The 18,970-nt window shown below is 38.3% G+C and overlaps 1 protein-coding gene across 1 annotated transcript in view; it reads left to right on the forward strand.

Moving 5' to 3' along the window:
• ACOT12 (acyl-CoA thioesterase 12) overlaps window positions 1-18,787 on the forward strand; it is a 37,857-nt gene extending 19,070 nt beyond the window's left edge. The window contains exons 6-14 of the mRNA XM_083353512.1: window positions 1,647-1,818; window positions 4,137-4,256; window positions 6,857-7,004; window positions 7,521-7,576; window positions 8,279-8,342; window positions 9,269-9,352; window positions 16,767-16,903; window positions 17,257-17,388; window positions 18,300-18,787. Coding sequence (XP_083209638.1) covers window positions 1,647-1,818; window positions 4,137-4,256; window positions 6,857-7,004; window positions 7,521-7,576; window positions 8,279-8,342; window positions 9,269-9,352; window positions 16,767-16,903; window positions 17,257-17,388; window positions 18,300-18,516 — 1,130 coding nt within the window. The 3' untranslated portion in view covers window positions 18,517-18,787. The remainder of the gene's footprint in view (window positions 1-1,646; window positions 1,819-4,136; window positions 4,257-6,856; window positions 7,005-7,520; window positions 7,577-8,278; window positions 8,343-9,268; window positions 9,353-16,766; window positions 16,904-17,256; window positions 17,389-18,299) is intronic.
• The last annotated feature ends 183 nt before the right edge of the window (window positions 18,788-18,970 follow it).

Consider the following 18,970-nt stretch of genomic DNA (forward strand, 5'->3'; position numbering starts at 1 on the left):
GCTCCCTCTGGTCCTGGATGAAGCGGATTATCTAGACCCGTACCAATCGGGTTTCAGGCCCGGGCACAGCACGGAGACGGCATTGGTCGCGCTGGTGAATGATCTCTGGAGGGCTCAGGACAGGGGACATTCCTCTGTTCTAGTCCTATTAGACCTCTCAGCGGCTTTCGATACCATCGACCATGGTATCTTGCTGCGGCGTCTCAGGGGATTGGGAGTGGGAGGCACGGTCTTACAGTGGTTCTCCTCCTATCTCCAGGGACGTTCGCAGTCGGTGTTGGCAGGAGGGCAGAGGTCGACCGCGAGGTCTCTCGTTTGTGGAGTTCCTCAGGGGTCGGTCCTCTCGCCTCTCCTGTTCAACATCTACATGAAACCGCTGGGTGAGATCATTCGTGGTTTTGGAGTTGGGTATCATCAGTATGCTGATGATACCCAACTTTTTCTTTCGACCCCAAACCACCCCAGTGATGCCCTCACCGTGATGTCCCATTGCCTGGAGGCGGTTCGGGTCTGGATGGGGAGAAACAAACTTCAACTCAACCCCGACAAGACTGATTGGCTTTGCATACCTTCATCTCAGGTTTATTCGGACATTCCACCTCTTGCTATGGGGGGTGAACTATTACCCCCCGTAGATAGGGCTCGCAACTTGGGAGTCCTCCTAGATTCACGGCTCACCTTGGAAGACCATATAGGAGCTGTGACTAGGGGGGCTTTCGCCCAGGTTCGCCTGGTGCGCCAGTTGCGGCCCTATCTAAGCCGGGATGATTTATGCACGGTCACTCATGCGCTCGTGGCCTCTCGTCTGGACTACTGCAATGCTCTCTACATGGGGCTGCCCTTGAGGACCACCCGGAAGCTCCAACTGGTACAGAATGCAGCCGCGAGAGTTGTGTTGGGAGTCTCCCGATACTCCCACGTTACACCTTTGCTCCGTGAGCTGCATTGGTTACCAGTTGCCTTCCGGGTGAGATTCAAGGTACTAGTAATGGTGTTCAAAGCTCTCCATGGCATGGGGCCGGAGTACCTCAGGGAACATCTGCTGCCGGCATCAAGCTCCCTGCGCCCTGTGCGTTCCCACAGAGAGGGCCTCCTCAGGGTGCCACCGATCAGAGAATGTCGATTGGTGGCCCCCAGGGGGAGATCCTTCTCTGTGGGCGCTCCGGAGCTGTGGAATCAGTTACCAGTAGAGCTCCGGATGGCGCCCGATCTTCGCTCCTTTCGTCGCGATCTCAAGACATTTTTGTTTGTACAAGCCGGCCTAGCCTGATGGGGATTGGTGGGGTTTTTTATTTTTTGTATTCTTAATTTTATCTTTGGGGTTTTATAATTGAATAGTAATTGTTTTAAACTTGGGAAATTATTTAATTTCTTTTTAATGTTTGTATTTTGTATTCTACTTTCGCCCTGTGAACCGCCCTGAGTCCTCAGGGAGAAGGGCGGTATAGAAATATTATTAAATTAAATTAAATTAAATAAGAAATGTCTGTGCTCTAAAAGAATTTGGGAGTGATAGGATTTTTCTAATGCAATATAAATATTATCAATGTCTATGAATTTCTGAAAGGCTGTACTAGGATAAAACATTGTAACTTTGGTTGAAATGTAAATGTACCTGGAGTGTTTGGTAATTTTCCTAACATCAGAATCATATGTTCTAGACTATGTTTGCAGTAAAGAGGAAGATGTGGTTTACTCCGATTGCACTCATGTGCAGAGCATTGAACTTGTCCTGCCTCCTCATGCCAATCATCAAGGAAACACATTTGGTGGTCAAATTATGGCTTGGATGGAAGCAGTGGCTACTATTTCAGCAAGGTGCCTTTTTATAGAACATTCTTCTGTATTAGATATTATCAGACACATTTAGTTACTATGCAAAAATAAGAGGAAAGAGTGTCTCACTGAATGTTCATCTCATCACACAGAGAATTCCATTATCCGCCCCTCCCCCCGCCGCCACCAATTGCTGGGTACATGCAGCTCTCTCTTTGTATGTGAGAGACATGAATTTCTATTAGAATTCCCTTCACACTCCAGTGGGCCAGATTCATTGTTAGGATGTTGGAAGTGTCATTCCCATTCATTATTCATGTAGCTCTGATTTGTAACCTGAACTTATGCACAATTATAACTGCTTTTGCTTCGTTACCAGATAAATAAATCATTTTATTAAAATTGTAAGCCTATCAAAAGTTCTAGACATCAGAGACCCAAGAAAGCAATATTAAGCATATACACCAATATCTGGAATAAATCTGATTGGACAAAAAAGGGGTCATATTTGGCTGTAAAAAACTAAATAGTTGTAACAAGAAAAATAAGGAGCGCTACCTGTAAGGTTAAAATTCTTCTGTATTTTATGCAAATGCATTAAAAATATTGCTAAATGGTAACCAAAAACTGTCTATTCTGCTTGAGAAATAAATGACCTTGCTGCAAAGCTTTTGTAAAACAACTGACAATTAGATTTGATCTTTGGAAAGTGGCAGAGTTGCTATGGCTGCCGGGGAATAAAAAAAGGCTGTTAAAAATAAAAGGCTGTTCTCAAGACACAAAGTGAAGTTAAGCTCAGAATGGTTTATCTAAAGTTTATGGATGATATGTAGCACAGTTTATCAAGTGATGGAACTAATACCATCAATAAAAAAGAGTAGTTTCTCATCTGCCTTGTTGTTTCCCAGCATTAAAATCTACCCTAGAGGACTGGTCAGTTTAGGGAGCTGTGAAGAATATTTCTACTATACAAATAAAAGTCCATTGGTGAGGAATTTTATCCTTTGTTCGTTTTTAACCATCATAATACCAAGCAAACATTAGATCTGGAAGTAATCATTTATAATAACATCTATATAAAAGCACGAAGGCTTACTTTAATAAAATTATTTTAACTTTCAATAAAAATGTTAAGAATAAAATAAACAACAAACCTAAATATCCTTCACATCTAGTCTGATATTAATCTGCTGGTGTCTTTAACTGTGAGTGTTGCAAATTAGATATTTAGCATTTAAATAGGAGGAGCAAATTATTCCTAATGAAATCCAAAGTAATTTGAATGCAATATAATGATGCTTAGTTATATTAATTAGAAATAGATAATTGTGCACATTTAAGAATTCTGGTACATCATAAAGAGGTAATTGAGTTCCACTAAGGATAAATAATGGCCCAAAACAATGTCATTGCTAAACAAAGGTTAAAAATTTCAGACTTACACAAACAGTAGGTTCTTAGCCCAAATGTTATAGAACATTTATGTATTAAAATAAATATAAACGGAAGATTTATTTTCACATATAAATGAAATGATTGGTGACTATTTGTAAAAATACAAAAGATGATTGTGTGATCATTAATGATATAGATGTTAGTCACTGCTTAAGAATTTGTTACTGACAAATTCCCTTATTGGTCAACATTTTCCTTTGATTTCACCAAACTTTTCAAGAAACTTGAGTAATAGAAAACTGAGCAACATAGTTGGTGATGTGCCATTACTAGTCTGCTAATTATTCATTGGAAAAATAAAATCCCAGTCCTTTTTCCAGCTGGGCTACTTACATTGGCATGGGAAGTTCCCATTTCGTTGTTTTCATATGACTTTCTCTTTGTAGACATTAAATACCTCTTCTATGGCATTGGGCCATTTTTTAAAAATTATTTTTATGTAAATCACTGGAGGCTACAACTGTTTATATACAACATTTCTAAAAGATTCAGTAAATCTTGTTAAATGTGGAGTAGCCCCAAATAAACTTCATTAAAATCCCTTTGGATTTATTAGCCAAGCAATATTGAATAATTATGAGATTGCATTAAAATTTAAGAGAGAATATGTTGTATCTATAAAAATGATATAGGATTGTTCCCAAATATGAACATTAAAACACAATTCTTAAACTTCACAACTTCCCATTGAATATTTTATTTTCTCAGAGCTAGTTTAAACTTGAAATTAAGTTTAGAATAGAATAGAGCTGTAAGGGACCTTGGAGGCCTTCTAGTCCAGTCCTGATCAAGCAGGAGAACCAATACCATTTCAGACAAGTGACTGTCTAGTCTCTAGTTTTGTGCCGTATTTATGTAGAAATCTTAAAAAGTTGCATTGACATATTTTGTTTGCTTTGATTCAGCCGCCTTTGTCATCTGCATCCAACTCTGAAATCTGTAGATATGTTTAAATTCCGAGGACCTTCAACTGTTGGTGATCGCCTTGTTTTCAATGCTATAGTTAATAATACTTTTCAGAAAAGGTAAAATACTGTATCTTTATATTATGAATATTCACCATTTATCAATCTATTTCTATCTATCTTGATATCTATCTATCTTGATATCTATGTATCCATCCATACAAATCTTATACTGTCTTGTACAGAATGCTTCAATGTCAAAGCTTCAAGTTTCAAGCAAGACTATCCCTATTTGCATTGTAATTTTGCATTTTTCCAACAGAATAATTGGTTTTCCTGTGCACTGGAAAGGACTGGAGTAGATCAACCTCAGCAATTTTGTCTTATGTGGACATTTATTTATTCATTGGACTTGTATGGCTGTCTTTCTTATACTGTAGGTAATTCAGGACAATCCATAAGGAACATAAAATGCCCCAGAAAGATTGCTGGGGAATTCTGGGAGATGGCCCAGAATTATTACTGGGGAATTAATAATAATAATAAAATTGGAAGGGACTTTGGACGTCATCTAGTTCTAGTACAACCACCCTGCTCAGGCAGGAAAACCCTATACCATTTCAGAAAAAGGGATGTCCAGTCTCTTCTTAAAAACTTCCTGAGTTGGAGCATTCACAGCTTCTGGAAGCAGGTTGTTCCACTGATTAATTGTTCTAACTGTCAGGAAATTTCTCCTTAATTCTAAATTGCTTCTCTCTTTGGTTAGTTTTCATCCATTGGTTCTTGTCCTGCCTTCAGGTGCTTTAGAGAATAGCTTGACTCCCTCTTCTTTGTGGCAACCCCTGAGACATTGGAACACTGCTATCGTGTAACACCTAGAACTTCTCTTCATTAAATTAGACATACCCAATTCCAGCAGCCGTTACTTATATGTTTTAGCCAGTCCCCTAATCATCTTTGTTGCTCTTCTCTGTACTCATTCTAGATTCTCAACATCTTTTTTACATTGTGGTGACCAAAACTGGATGCAGTATTCTGGGAGTTGAAATCCACACATATCTTAAAGTTGCTGAGGTTGAGAAACATTGGACTAGATTTCCCTAAAATCCAATCCAATTATACAGTTTTATGATTCTATGATACTTTGCATAGTGCTACAGCCTATTAATAAGTCCAGTTTCTGTTCTGAATTTTATTAGCGTATCAGCAGAATCCAGCACATCACCAAATCTAATTATGATAAGAGAAGATATTTGCAGAATATATTTGTTACCAGGCCCTACTTTTTATATTTGATATACTATGTGGTGCTTTAGATAGCAAAGAAAATCATTTATCTAGGCACCTAATATCACAAATTAGAATATAATATTATACAATGACACTGATTAAATACTGTAATCTGTTTTTCATCTTAATAAACATCTACTGGTAAAGTTGTGTATAAATCAGATAGTTTAAATGTATTCTGCACTAAAAAAATAATTCTTGTTAAGTAAATGTGCATAGTTTGCAAAATTAATTCTGCTTCTAAATATAGAAAGGATTAAAGATGTACGTAAATTATTTAAGCTTTGTCACTATAATCATGGAACCAAACATACTGTATTCACGTATTATAAAATATGAAATAGTCTCCAGAGGAAATAGATTTTATCAAGTACAGTTGTAGATTTAAATCTTTTTGGATTATTTTAACTGACATAATTGAAAATGATTCAGTGTTTTTGGGAAGGAAATGTATAGAAAGACTTGCAGGAATTTTTATTTATTATACCATATTTTTCTGTCTCTTTCTGATAATATTTTTAAGTTAACAAAACATTTACATGGAAGTTTTTGGTATTTAAAAGAAACACAGAAAAAGGAAAGAGACAGATAATGGATAGATAATGCAAATCTGTATTTACATGAAATATACTTCTGCATATTCAAAAAATTAATACTAATAGAGATTTTAAATTCTGTGCAATTTTACTCAGTGAAATTTGCATCTTATTGTAGAACTTATTTACTTCTTTGTGTGCCTTCAGTGCCTTTTGAAAACTCAACAAATCCACTTCTTCCAAATTGGATCCACTGCCAGAAAGGATCCACTGCTGCCAATTTTGCAGCCCCAAAAGATGTTGCTGAGCACCTCTAAAATCTTCAGGTTTCAGCAAGACTGCCAGATGCATCACTGCAGCCACATTGCTAGTCACCAAACAGCTACTTGGCACCTCAGCTATTGTTTTGTAGCCCACAATTTTCAGTAGTAATGTGGCCCTTTCCCCTTTACAAGTTATTTTGGCCTGTATTAAACCAAGTCTTTTAACCTTTGTTTTGAACCTAACTTCATGTGTTAGGTTATCTAAGCCAATCATTTCCTTGAAATAGGAAATCCAGTGAGGCTGTCTCTAAAACTTGGCTGTTGAGTTTCTGTCTGAAGATATCCCACAAAAGACAATCTACCACTTCTCCAGTAACAGAGTCATCTTAAGACAATTATCTGAACAGACATTTAACACCAATTCTACTGTAACTGAAACCTGTTAATAACTTGTCCTTTCTTCTGTTTTCTTTGTATTTGAAAAATAATGGCATGTTCTCTTCTATTCTCTCTTAAAGCTATCTACCTATTTCAATTAGTTCTTACAGGATGGCTGCATTCTACTGACCAATAAATCACTGCTGAAGACTTCATCCCATTTTTTAAAACTAAGTAAACACTTTTTTTCCAGTATTGAGGTTGGAGTTCGGGTTGAAGCATATAATTGTGAAGAATGGGCCAATGGTCAAGCACGGCATATTAACAGTGCCTTTCTTATTTTCAATGCTATAAATAAACAAGGAAATGTTCTTATTCCCCGAATAAGTTCCATGACCAAGGTGAGTTCTTTTTCAGCTGGAAAGGAAGACTATAGATAATGACTAGATAAAGCAAGATTATTGCTTTTTGGAATTTTATAATTGCAACAATAATAGACTAGCAGAGGAAATTAAGATATATTGTAAATAACAAAATGAAAGGTTTTCTTGATTTGAATTCTTTGTGAGGCATTGATTCTAAAGTTGTTTAGATTAATTTTTACTTGAATAATCATTTAGGTCAGTGAAAAAGAGCTAATTAATTTTGTTTTATTAATTATAGTGTGGTCTTAAGCTTTCCAGAGTGCTTCATAGTTTACTTATACATTTTATTCAAATGGTTGTTTTCATCCCCTGCTTTGTTTTATTGTAATGTTTATGTCACACACAATTTGTTACATGACAAATTGTGAAAAGTTAAGAACAAAGTTAAGAACATGAAAGTTAAGAACAATGACATTTAACTAATATTATTTTTTTAAGAAAAGTTCACATATTATAGCTAATTTCTTGTTTTCCTGCTTTGTTCATTTGGAGGATGGCTTAAGAAGGTACCATGGAGCTATTGCACGTAAGAAAATTCGATTATTCAGGTAAAAGATTACATGTTTAATAACTTATTTATAATGGAATCACTGTTATTTCTCAGTTCTTCCAGAAATGACTACTTAATTCATGTAATATCAAACAAATATTCAGTTTGAAGCATATTCCTGATAGGCTGTATGGAAAATATTTTGGAATGTTGGAGCAGAACAGATTCAGGAACATATTCCCGTGTATGGGGTTATAAGTGAAAGGGGACAAAATATGTATTGTGGTTTTGTAATGCTTCCAGTTTTGCCAGATAGTCTTCTTTATTACTATGTGTTCTTAAAAATCAGCAATAGACATATTTTAATGCTTAATTAAGATTGCCATTTTTTTTATCTAGTACTGTTAAATTTCAGCTGCAAAAATCAGGATAGACATAGATGGTGGTAATAATTTCTTACTATCTAATGAACATTCAGATTTACACATTCATTTCTGAGAGCTTTATCCTCACCTTGCATGCTGGATTTAATCAGCACAAGATAGGTTTTAGCAATTACAGTTCTGTATTTTTCATTGATTGTTATTACAGTGATTGTTTGTCACATTTGTAAATGTAAACAAAAATTAACATTTATAAACAGTAATTTAAAAATATTTGGTTAGGGTAGTTTAAATCTATTTGGAAGTATAGGATGCTCTTTGAAATCCATGTATTTCCTTAATTTACTTTTGGCTTTCCATTTCTGTATTACCTTCAGGAGATATGCTCTTTTAAAGAAAGAAACCAATTTCACACCTGATTTCTGGGACATTAGCAGCAAGGTACTATTTATATTATTTTCACAATGATATCCACCAAATAAATTGGTTCATTTAGGGCAGGATGAGCAATCATTTTAAAGTTAGGACTCCTTTTTAAATTTTTGGCCTCAATTGCCAGGGATGTGGAAGTGATGTTACAGGAAGTTCCAAGGCTGAAAGTTTATGCCTTTCTTCCCACACACCGCTTTTTTTGGCATGGAAATCCTTTTTTTGGGGGGGGGGAAAGTAGGTGGCGTATTTTTTTGGAAGCATGAAAAATGAAGCTGTGTTTAGAAGCCCTAAGCTGGCCAACCCTGATTTAATATATTTTTTGCAAAACATCAAAAATCTAGGGCTTAGTACTGTGTTTTTGGAATATTCTTATGTCCTACCAAACTGGGTTTACTTATTATCAGAATTGTTTTAAAATTAACAAGTTTTAATATAATGCTGAAAGCAGAGAAGACAGTAAGTATGTTTTATAGCACTGATTTTGTGACTAAGTAATGGAAATTAAAATCTTCCATCAGAGGCATGTGATGCAGAGAAGTCTGTATCAGGATTTTGTTATATGTGTTCCTAATGTGCAAATTGTGCAAATTATGGTGGCAATTCTATACTTTTTTAAAATTAGCTCTATTGTATTGAATGCAGTCAAATTTAATTCTGAGCATCTTCTTAGGGCTCAGATTTAGTCCATCACTTACTGCAGGCTTCTTCAACCTGGCACTGTCACATATCAACAAGACTGCAACTTAAAGAATGTCCTGTTAGCATGTTTATTTAATTTATCAGAGAAACAGATAAGAGGTTTACTTTTAATTTGTATTGTCTTTATCATTTAAAAGATCGCAAGCTGGATCACTATCTTTCTCAACACTGTAGAGAGAAAAAAATCTGTATTTTCTACCTGGCTACAATTAATTATTGTCTGTTTTAAATTTCAGTCACTCATAATCAAAAGCAATGTTACAGCATTGACATTCTTGGCAGTAAAGCCTGGATGGGAGATATGTATGACTCTAAATCGTGTAGGTACTACCCATGTATTTTCTTACAATAGTCTTAAGAATTGTGTGCATGTAAAGGCCAGAGTTTTAATTGTTTCTTTTTTTAAAAAAAAAAGAATTCTTTTACTGGGAGTAAAAGTAACTGAAGACATGAGAATTAACATAAAGGAGATTACATGCATTACAGAAGCACTCTTTTCCCTCCCTTGGTCATCTGTTCATGGTTTCTCCTATTTTTCTTCGTGATGACAACAAAAGTCCCTTTCAATCACAAAAGATCCATTACCTTCCTGCTTCTGATCAATCTCTTACACTATAGAGAACTGCAGAAATATTCATCAAATAACAGAACTGTACTCTTTCCCATTGGATTCACTTACCAAGAATATATTGTAAAGCAAAATATGATCATTACTAAACTATTCAATGTTCAAAACATGCCTTTTCAGTACCTACGGGTTAGGAATAATAAAGGCTGAAAAATGATGTGATTAAGAACCATCACATTACTTCAGCCACTATAGAAAATACTTTCTACAGGCATGAATTTGTTTATCTTTACATTAAGACAATGGAGTTGAGCTAGAACTAACACAAACTAATTTCTTTGCAGTCCATAAGATATAACTGTTTAGGGTTTGCTGTAGACTTTTACTTTTGTAGAATTAACCTAAAAAGGTGAAAGATGCAGGTAATACCGGAGTGACGAGTGTTCACCTAACGCTTGTTCAAAGTTACATGATGATGCCCCTAGTGCTTATGAGCAAGTCCCAAAGTTACCAATATTGCAGCACCACGGTAGTCATTTGCCCTTACAAGCAACTACAGTGGCTCAGCAACATTCACCTTGGTTATTCCCTCCCTCCCCACCCCCACCTGGGTCTCCCTAAGCACCAGGCCTTCAAAACTCACCCTGTGAAGATTGAGATTCTTCGCTTTCTTGGCTGTTCTAGGCCTTCGGTGCATTCACAGAGAATGGAGGCCTAAGGTAACGCAAGATCACGCGAGATCAGTGGGGCAAGATCTTACGCTACTGATCTCGCATGATCTCATGGTACTTTAGGCCTCTGTTCTCTGCAACAGAGAATGGAACCGAAGCTGTGGGATGCTTTCACGTGCCTCCAGAGGCTGGACTGGGGCTCTGGAGGCCTTTTCCAGGCCATTGCAGGCCAGATCTAAGGCCAGGGGAGGCTTCCGGGGGGCCCCGCGGCGAGATCTGGGCTCCGGAAGCCTTTTCCAGGCTGCTGCTGCCTGAAATTGAGGTTGGGGAATGCTTCCATGCACCTTACGCAGCCTGTTCCAGGCTCTGGAGGCCTTTTCCAGGTCGCTGCAGGCCAGATCTAAGGCCAGGGGAGGCTTCTGCCCCCTGCGGCCCGATTTGGGCTCCGGAGGCCTTTTCCAGGCTGCTGCCGCCTGAAATTGCTTCCATGCACCCTACGCAGCCTGATGCAGGCTCTGGAGGCCTTTTCCAGGCCACTGCCACTCGTATTTGAGGCCGTAGAATGCTTCTGCAGCCCCCTTGCGGCCCAGTTGGGCCTGGAAAAGGCCTCCGGAGCCCAGATCAGGCAGCGGGGAGGGGGGGTCGCAGAAGTATTCCCCGGCCTCAAATTCAGGCAGGCAGCAGGAACCACAGCAGAGAGAAGACGGATCTTTTCCAGATGAGTCCAGCACAGCAGGGAGGGGGAAGCATGTAGTATCTTAGTGGGTCGGGGAGGCCTTGGGGGCTGTTCCAGCACTAGGCCCTCCGTGGCCTTCCCCATCCTAAGATACCTCCCGTTCGCTTAATGAGCAAGGGAATGATCTCGAACAAGATTCTACGAGTTTTTGAGTTACAAGTGGAATGGGCAGGCTCCATTACACTCGTAACTCAAGGACTACCTGTAATTGAGAAAAATATAATCATTGATATATTGTACTATGATTCTTATTAGTCTTATTTATATAGTTCGGGGAAAATGTTTTATTTGCTAAGCATAGGAAATAAAATATTTCATTATCTTAGTAAAACATTTTGTAAGAAAAAAATTGCTAAAATAAATATAATTAATTCCCTTTCATGTTAGTAGCAAGTAAACTTAAAGACCCCAAATCTGCAGGAAACAGTGGCAGAAAGTTGATCAGAATTTTCAGAATAATTTTCCCCAATTTAATGCCCTTGATATGTTTTAAGGTTACAAATACTATCATTCTTGGCTAGTGCATATTGAAATCCCAACATATTTCATGTGTAAGGGTTCAAATTGAGGAAGATAGTTCTAGTGTATTCACTGCAGAGATTCATATATATGAATAAAATTAAACAAGGGTCTTCTAGAAGTTCACTGTGATTACTAAACATAGAAGAATAAGTAGATAACATAAGCTATGCTTAATTTAAGGAGAAAAAATTTGCCCATTAAATGAGTTTTTTGAATCTGTAAATTACATATTAAAGATAAATTTTCAATATTTCTGTGATACCTATTAAAGTAATAAAATGAGTTATTACTTGTCTATTGGATCATACCCTGCCTTGGCTTATAAAACTTTATTCTACTAATGATCCCTGAGATTATTCATTCTTCTTTAAGTACTTGAAGTTTACCACCACATTAAAAGACAAACAATTGTAAACTAAAGTTCAGTATTCTGCATTTTGACAAGTTTGTGACAAAGGGACTGCAATGTCAGGAATTCGTAAAGGATGCTGAATTTTATGTCTGGATCTAAACCCAGCCTTGGCACAGAGATAGTTTTGGCTGCTCTAATGGAAGCGTTATGGCCCCGTTATGTGTTCATGAATCTCTCCATGGCTTTTCATGCTATAATCCTTTTGAAACACTTGAATGAGCTCAGAATTGCAGGGGAAAAGTATTGCCTGCTCTTACGTTTTTTAGGTGCTACTGTGAGACATCTGCATAGCACCCTAGGAATTTTCACAGGAGGGAGGAAGGTTCTGTCTTATCTCTCCTGTGATTTAATGCCCATTTAAAGTTGTTGGAAAAGATCATTATTATTATTTTTTAATTCCATTTATCCCCTTCATGGATTACTGCCTTGTCGTGGCGAAGGGGCTTGCGTAATTCAATGAAGCTATGAGCTATGCCGTGCAGGGCCACCCAAGACGGACAGGTCATAGCAGAGAGTTCTGACAAAACGTGATCCACTGGAGAAGGAAATGGCAACCCACTCCAGTATCTTTGCCATGAAAACCCTATGGACAGTACCAAAAGGCAAAACGATATGACGCTGGAAGATGAGCCCCTCAGGTCGGAAGGCGTCCAATATGCTACTGGGGAAGAGCAGAGGGCTAGTACTAGTAGCGCCAGAAAGAATGAAGCGACTGGGCCAAAGCCGAAAGGACGCTCAGCTGTGGATGTGTCTGGTGGTGAAAGGAAAGTCTGATGCTGTAAAGATTTTTTCTCCATAGGAACCTGGAATGTAAGATCCATGAATCAAGGAAAACTGGACGTGGTCAAACAAGAGATGACAAGACTGAACATTGACATCTTAGGTATCAGCGAACTAAAATGGACAGGAATGGGTGAATTTAATTCAGATGACCATGAGGTATACTACTGTGGGCAAGAATCCTTCAGAAGAAATGGAGTAGCCTTCATAGTCAATAAAAGAGTAGGAAAAGCAATACTGGGATACAATCCTCAAAATGACAGAATGATCTCAGTTCGAATCCAAGGCAAACCATTCAATATCACAGTAGTCCAAGTCTATGCCCCAACCACCAGTGCTGAAGAGGATGAAATTGACCAGTTCTATGAAGCACTACAGCACCTTATAGAACTAACACCAAAAAATGATGTTCTTATCATCATGGGGGATTGGAATGCTAAAGTAGGAAGCCAAAAGATAACTGGAATAACAGGCAAGTTTGGCCTTGGAGTGCAAAATGAAGCAGGGCACAGGCTGATAGAATTCTGTCAAGAGAATACGATGGTCATAGCAAACACTCTTTTCCAACAACCCAAGAGACGGCTCTACACATGGACATCACCAGATGGTCAACACAGAAATCAGATTGACTATATGCTCTGCAGCCAAAGATGGAGAAGCTCTATACAGCCAGTAAAAACAAGACCAGGAGCTGACTGTGGCTCAGACCATGAGCTTCTCCTTGCAAAGTTTAGGTTTAAACTGAAGAAAGTAGGGAAAAGCACTAGGCCAGTCAGGTATGAATTAAACCATATCCCTGTTGAATATACAGTAGAGGTGACAAATAGATTTAAGGAATTAGATCTGATAGACAGAGTGCCTGAAGAACTATGGACAGAGGTTTGTGACATTGTACAACAGGTAGCAACCAAAACCATCCCAAAGAAAAAGAAATGCAAGAAAGCAAAATGGCTGTCTGAGGAAGCTTTGCAAATAGCTGAGGAAAGGAGGGAAGCGAAAGGCAAGGGAGAAAAAGAAAGATACACCCAATTGAATGCAGAATTCCAGAGAATAGCTAGAAGAGATAAGAATGCCTTCTTAAATGAACAGTGCAAAGAAATAGAAGAAAACAATAGAATAGGGAGGACCAGAGATCTTTTCAAGAAAATTGGAGAAATGAAGGGAACGTTTAATGCAAAAATGGGCATGATAAAGGACCAAAATGGCAGGGACCTAACAGAGGCAGAAGAGATTAAGAAGAGGTGGCAAAATTACACAGAAGAACTATACAAGAATGAGCTTAACGTCCCTGATAATCACAATGAGGTGGTCACTGACCTCGAGCCAGACATCCTAGAATGTGAAGTGAAGTGGGCCTTAGAAAAGCTGAGCAACAACAAAGCTAGTGGAGGTGACAGTATTCCAGCTGAGCTATTCAAAATCTTAAAAGACAATGCAGTAAAAGTGCTACACTCAATTTGCCAGCAAATTTGGAAAACTCAACAGTGGCCACAGGATTGGAAAAGATCAGTTTACATTCCAATTCCTAAGAAAGGCAGTGCCAAAGAATGTTCAAACTATCGCACCATTGCACTCATTTCTCATGCTAGTAAAGTCATGCTTAAAATCCTACAAGCTAGACTTCAGCAGTATGTGGATCGAGAACTACCAGAAGTGCAGGCAGGATTTCGAAGAGGCAGAGGAACTAGAGATCAAATTGCCAACATATGCTGGATCATGGAGAAAGCTAGGGAGTTCCAGAAAAACATCTACTTCTGCTTCATTGACTATGCTAAAGCCTTTGATTGTGTGGATCATAACAAACTGTGGCAAGTTCTTAAAGAGATGGGAGTACCAGACCATCTTATTTGTCTCTTGAGAAACCTATATGCGGGTCAAGAAGCAACAGTGAGAACTGGACACGGAACCACTGATTGGTTCAAAATTGGGAAAGGAGTCCGGCAAGGCTGTATACTGTCGCCCTGCCTATTTAACTTATATGCAGAGCACATCATGAGAAAGGCAGGGCTAGATGAATCAAAAGTTGGAATTAAGATTGCCGGAAGAAATATCAACAACCTAAGATACGCAGATGATACCACTCTAATGGCAGAAAGTGAAGAAGAACTAAAGAGCCTCTTGTTGCAGGTGAAGAAGGAGAGTGCAAAACTTGGGTTGAAACTTAACATTAAGAAAACCAAGATCATGGCATCTGGCCCTCTCAATTCCTGGCAAATAGATGGGGAAGAAATGGAGGTAGTGACAGATTTTATTTTCCTGGGCTCCAAGATCACTGCAGATGGGGACTGTAGCCAAGAAATTAAAAGACGCTTGCTCCTGGGGAGGAAAGCCATGGCAAATCTAGACAGCACACTAAAAAGCAGAGACATCACCCTGTCAACAAAAGTGCGTATAGTCAAGGCTATGGTCTTTCCAGTTGCAATGTATGGTAGTGAAAGTTGGACCATAAGAAAGGCTGAGCGCCAAAGAATTGAGGCCTTTGAACTGTGGTGCTGGAGAAGACTCCTGCGAGTCCCTTGGACTGCAAGGCGATCAAACCGGTCAGTCCTAGAGGAGATCAATCCTGACTGCTCTTTAGAAGGCCAGATCCTGAAGCTAAAACTCAAGTACTTTGGCCACCTAATGAGAAGGAAGGACTCCCTGGAGAAGAGCCTAATGCTGGGGAAGATCGAGGGCAATAGAAGAAGGGGACGACAGAGAATGAGGTGGCTGGATGGAGTCACTGAAGCAGTAGGCGTGAGCTTAAATGGACTCCAGAAGATGGTAGAGGACAGGAAGGCCTGGAGGAATGTTGTCCATAGGGTCGCGATGGGTCGGACACGACTAATGAGAAGGAAGGACTCCCTGGAGAAGAGCCTAATGCTGGGGAAGATCGAGGGCAATAGAAGAAGGGGACGACAGAGAATGAGGTGGCTGGATGGAGTCACTGAAGCAGTAGGCGTGAGCTTAAATGGACTCCAGAAGATGGTAGAGGACAGGAAGGCCTGGAGGAATGTTGTCCATAGGGTCGCGATGGGTCGGACACGACTTCGCAGCTAACAACAACAAAATTCCATTTATATCCCGCCCTTCTCCAAAGACTCAGGGCGGCTTACAAGCTTAGCAGTAGCCTTCATTCTATGTATATGCCTCCTTATTAGGGCTTTCACACACCCCCAAGCGGCATTATTACAAAGTCAGCTTAATTGCCCCCAACAATCTGGGTCCTCATTTTACCTACCTCGGAAGGATGGAAGGCTGAGTCAACCTTGAGCCTGGTGGGATGCGAACCTGCACTAATTATATGTATGCTGATGCAATATGGATGGAGAACAAGGTGAAGCTGAATTCAGATAAGACAGAATTGTTGCTGATTCCAGAGACTAGTCTCTTAGACAGTTTCTCAACAATTACAACTTAAGATCTATGGACTTCAACTCCAGAATTCCCTAGCCAGTGTGCTATTACTAAAAACTAAATGTAAAGGAACATCTTAAAAAATCCATCTTAATCTTGCATTCTAATATGCTAATATGTGATATAACCTGAAAGTCCTCTTTTGACAACTCCTTAGTTTCTCCCCCATATAAAAGAAATTATTGGTGATAGGTTTGTATTCCCATTCATGTGGGAATACAAAGCAAATCTTCAGCAGACTATTTTAAAAGTTGGTCAAATTGCTAGGGAGCAGGTTATTCCTAATAGAAACTTTCATATTTTTATCTCCATATCTATACATGGTATTAGTCCCATTGTTAACGTTTTTTTTAAATCAAGGTAAAACAGCTACTTTACACTGAATGCAATTCTTCTACTTATTTATTTATTCTCTTGGCACAATTCCTTAATCTATATATCAGATTCTGACCTAAATCTATTTTATCTATAAAAACTGAATTATTGGTCACAATATTATATTTTATTGTTGTATAATACTTGACTTACCGGTACTCCTTTTTAGGGAATGGTGCATACTTATTTGGAAATTGCTTTTTAAAACTAAATGATTTGTAACCTTAGTTTGAGTGATTGCATAATTCAGCATTAAAAATACATTTTTCCCTAGACAAAAATGTACACTTTGGAGGAGGAGGAAAATGCTCTGTCAATCAAGGTTGAAATGCAAATACAGATACCTTCAAAACTGGCATTCTTCCTTTTATCTAACTTCTCACTTCATAAGCATTGGACTAAATACCACTTGTAAGCATAATTTTGTATCTTTTGTTTAGTATTAGTTCTTATAGTCTGATTTTTAAAAAAGATGGCATTTTGACAAATCTTCAATAATGTGCACTAGTTTAATGAGAATACAAATAAAGAAGACTGAGCATGATATGTGAAATCACAGCAATATTTTAATTTGAAATAAATGACTGGATTTGTAAAAAAAAACTCTCTTTAATTCCTCCAACAAAAAAAGCCTGAGGCAATGTAGCTTCAACAATGTAACCTGTAATAGAACTAATTTCCACAAATTGAGATCTAAAGGTTACATAATGTCAATGACTTTTCAGTGATATGCAAACATTTCTATGTGCCTTATATGCTTGTAGAAATTGTAGAGTCGTGGAGTGTGTCACTGAAGAGGACAAAATATACCACATTACATCCTCTGCATCAGCTAACAGAAATAAACAGAGAGATTTTTTAATTCTTGTGTCTCAGAGGGAACCTTCTAAAACAGAGTAAGTATCAAATTTGAAAATCTTTGATGTATGCGTGTGTGTATGTATGTGTGTGTTAGGGACGCGGTGGCTCAGTGGTTAGGACGTTGAGCTTGTCGATAAGGTCGGCAGTTTGGCGGGTCAAATCCCAAGTGCCGCATAACAGAGTGAGCGCCTGTTACTTGTCCCAGCTTCTGCCAACCTAGCAGTTCGAAAGCATGTAAAAATGCAAGTAGAAAAATAGGGACCACTACAGTGGGAAGGTAACAGCGCTCCGTGCGCCTTTGGCGTCTAGTCATGCCGGCCACATGACCACGGAGACATCCTCAGACAAGCGCTGGCTCTTCGGCTTTGAAACAGAGATGAGCACCAGCCCCTAGAGTTGATATATATATTTAAGTATTTAGATTACCTTGCTAGGCCCCAAACATGGGACAAATCTTTATTTCCTGTTTCAGCCTAACCCAAGGCCATCCACAGGCAGTGGTCACAGTAGTGACAGCTCATATTTGTGTAAATTGCTATCAGTCTCCCTTAATTCTTTGTTAGCAATCCAAAAAAGTGAACCCAGGGCAACTATCCCAGCAAACCAGTCTTCTGGCTATAATTGTATACTTAATTCTTCATTTAGCCATTTCTTTAGTAATGCATTATAGAGGCAACCATGGCTACTTTTCAAGATGCAGTGCTGAGCAGCAGTAGAAGAAATGGAGAGAGAAAAAGAAAGTAATAGTAGAAAGGTCTTTCTTTAATCTTGGCCACCAATCTATGCACATTACAACTGTCATACATTTGTCCACTTAATGTGCAGCTACATAAGCAAAGACATTTATCTTGCCTTATAATTAAAATTACAGCCTTGAACTAGCTGTTCCCCACGTTATGAACATATTTTTGTTCTTAATGGTCATAATACTACTTATTCAATTTAGAGATCCTTACATAATAGCTGTGAAGTCAATTGCTTTAAATGAAGCTCTGCCTGCTAATCAGAACTACCACCAGAATGAAATCCAGTGTGCAGGATTCCTCATCCACACCCATGAGGATTCCTCTTTGGTAAGTGGTTTGAAGTTACAATCTTTTTGTAGGTTTTGGTTTCTCTCTCTCTCTCTCTCTCTCTCTCTCTCCCCCCCCCCGCCCAATTGAGATATAAAAATAATTCAATTCAAGACAACAGCACACAGAGCTGTGATTCTGCTTTTCAACTAAAGAAATTGTTCTAATGGAGAAAGGAAAATGCTGAATGGACTCTTTCAATTCCTGTCTCTTTCTCACCAGCATTTGTGGGGGGTTTTAAATTTCCATACGCATTCTTGGTGATTATATTGGAAATATTCACCAAATATACTATGAATTAGACTTGATTCTTGAAGTATTTGATACACAATCATGTTTTTTTTAAAATAATCTCCATGATTTTATAAAGAAGTACATTCAAAATGACACATTTTTCCTTTTTATCACTTTTAGAACTGTTACATAAATGAAATATTTATATATTAGTTTACAAGTTACAGTACAAAAGAAAGGGGATGATATAACTTGAAATTTTTTTAAAGGGAAGCTATTAAACTTCTCAAAGTAGCATCTGTGTGAATAA

The sequence above is a fragment of the Vipera ursinii genome (assembly GCF_947247035.1).
Source record: "Vipera ursinii genome assembly, chromosome: 2".
Taxonomy (NCBI): Eukaryota; Metazoa; Chordata; class Lepidosauria; order Squamata; family Viperidae; genus Vipera; species Vipera ursinii.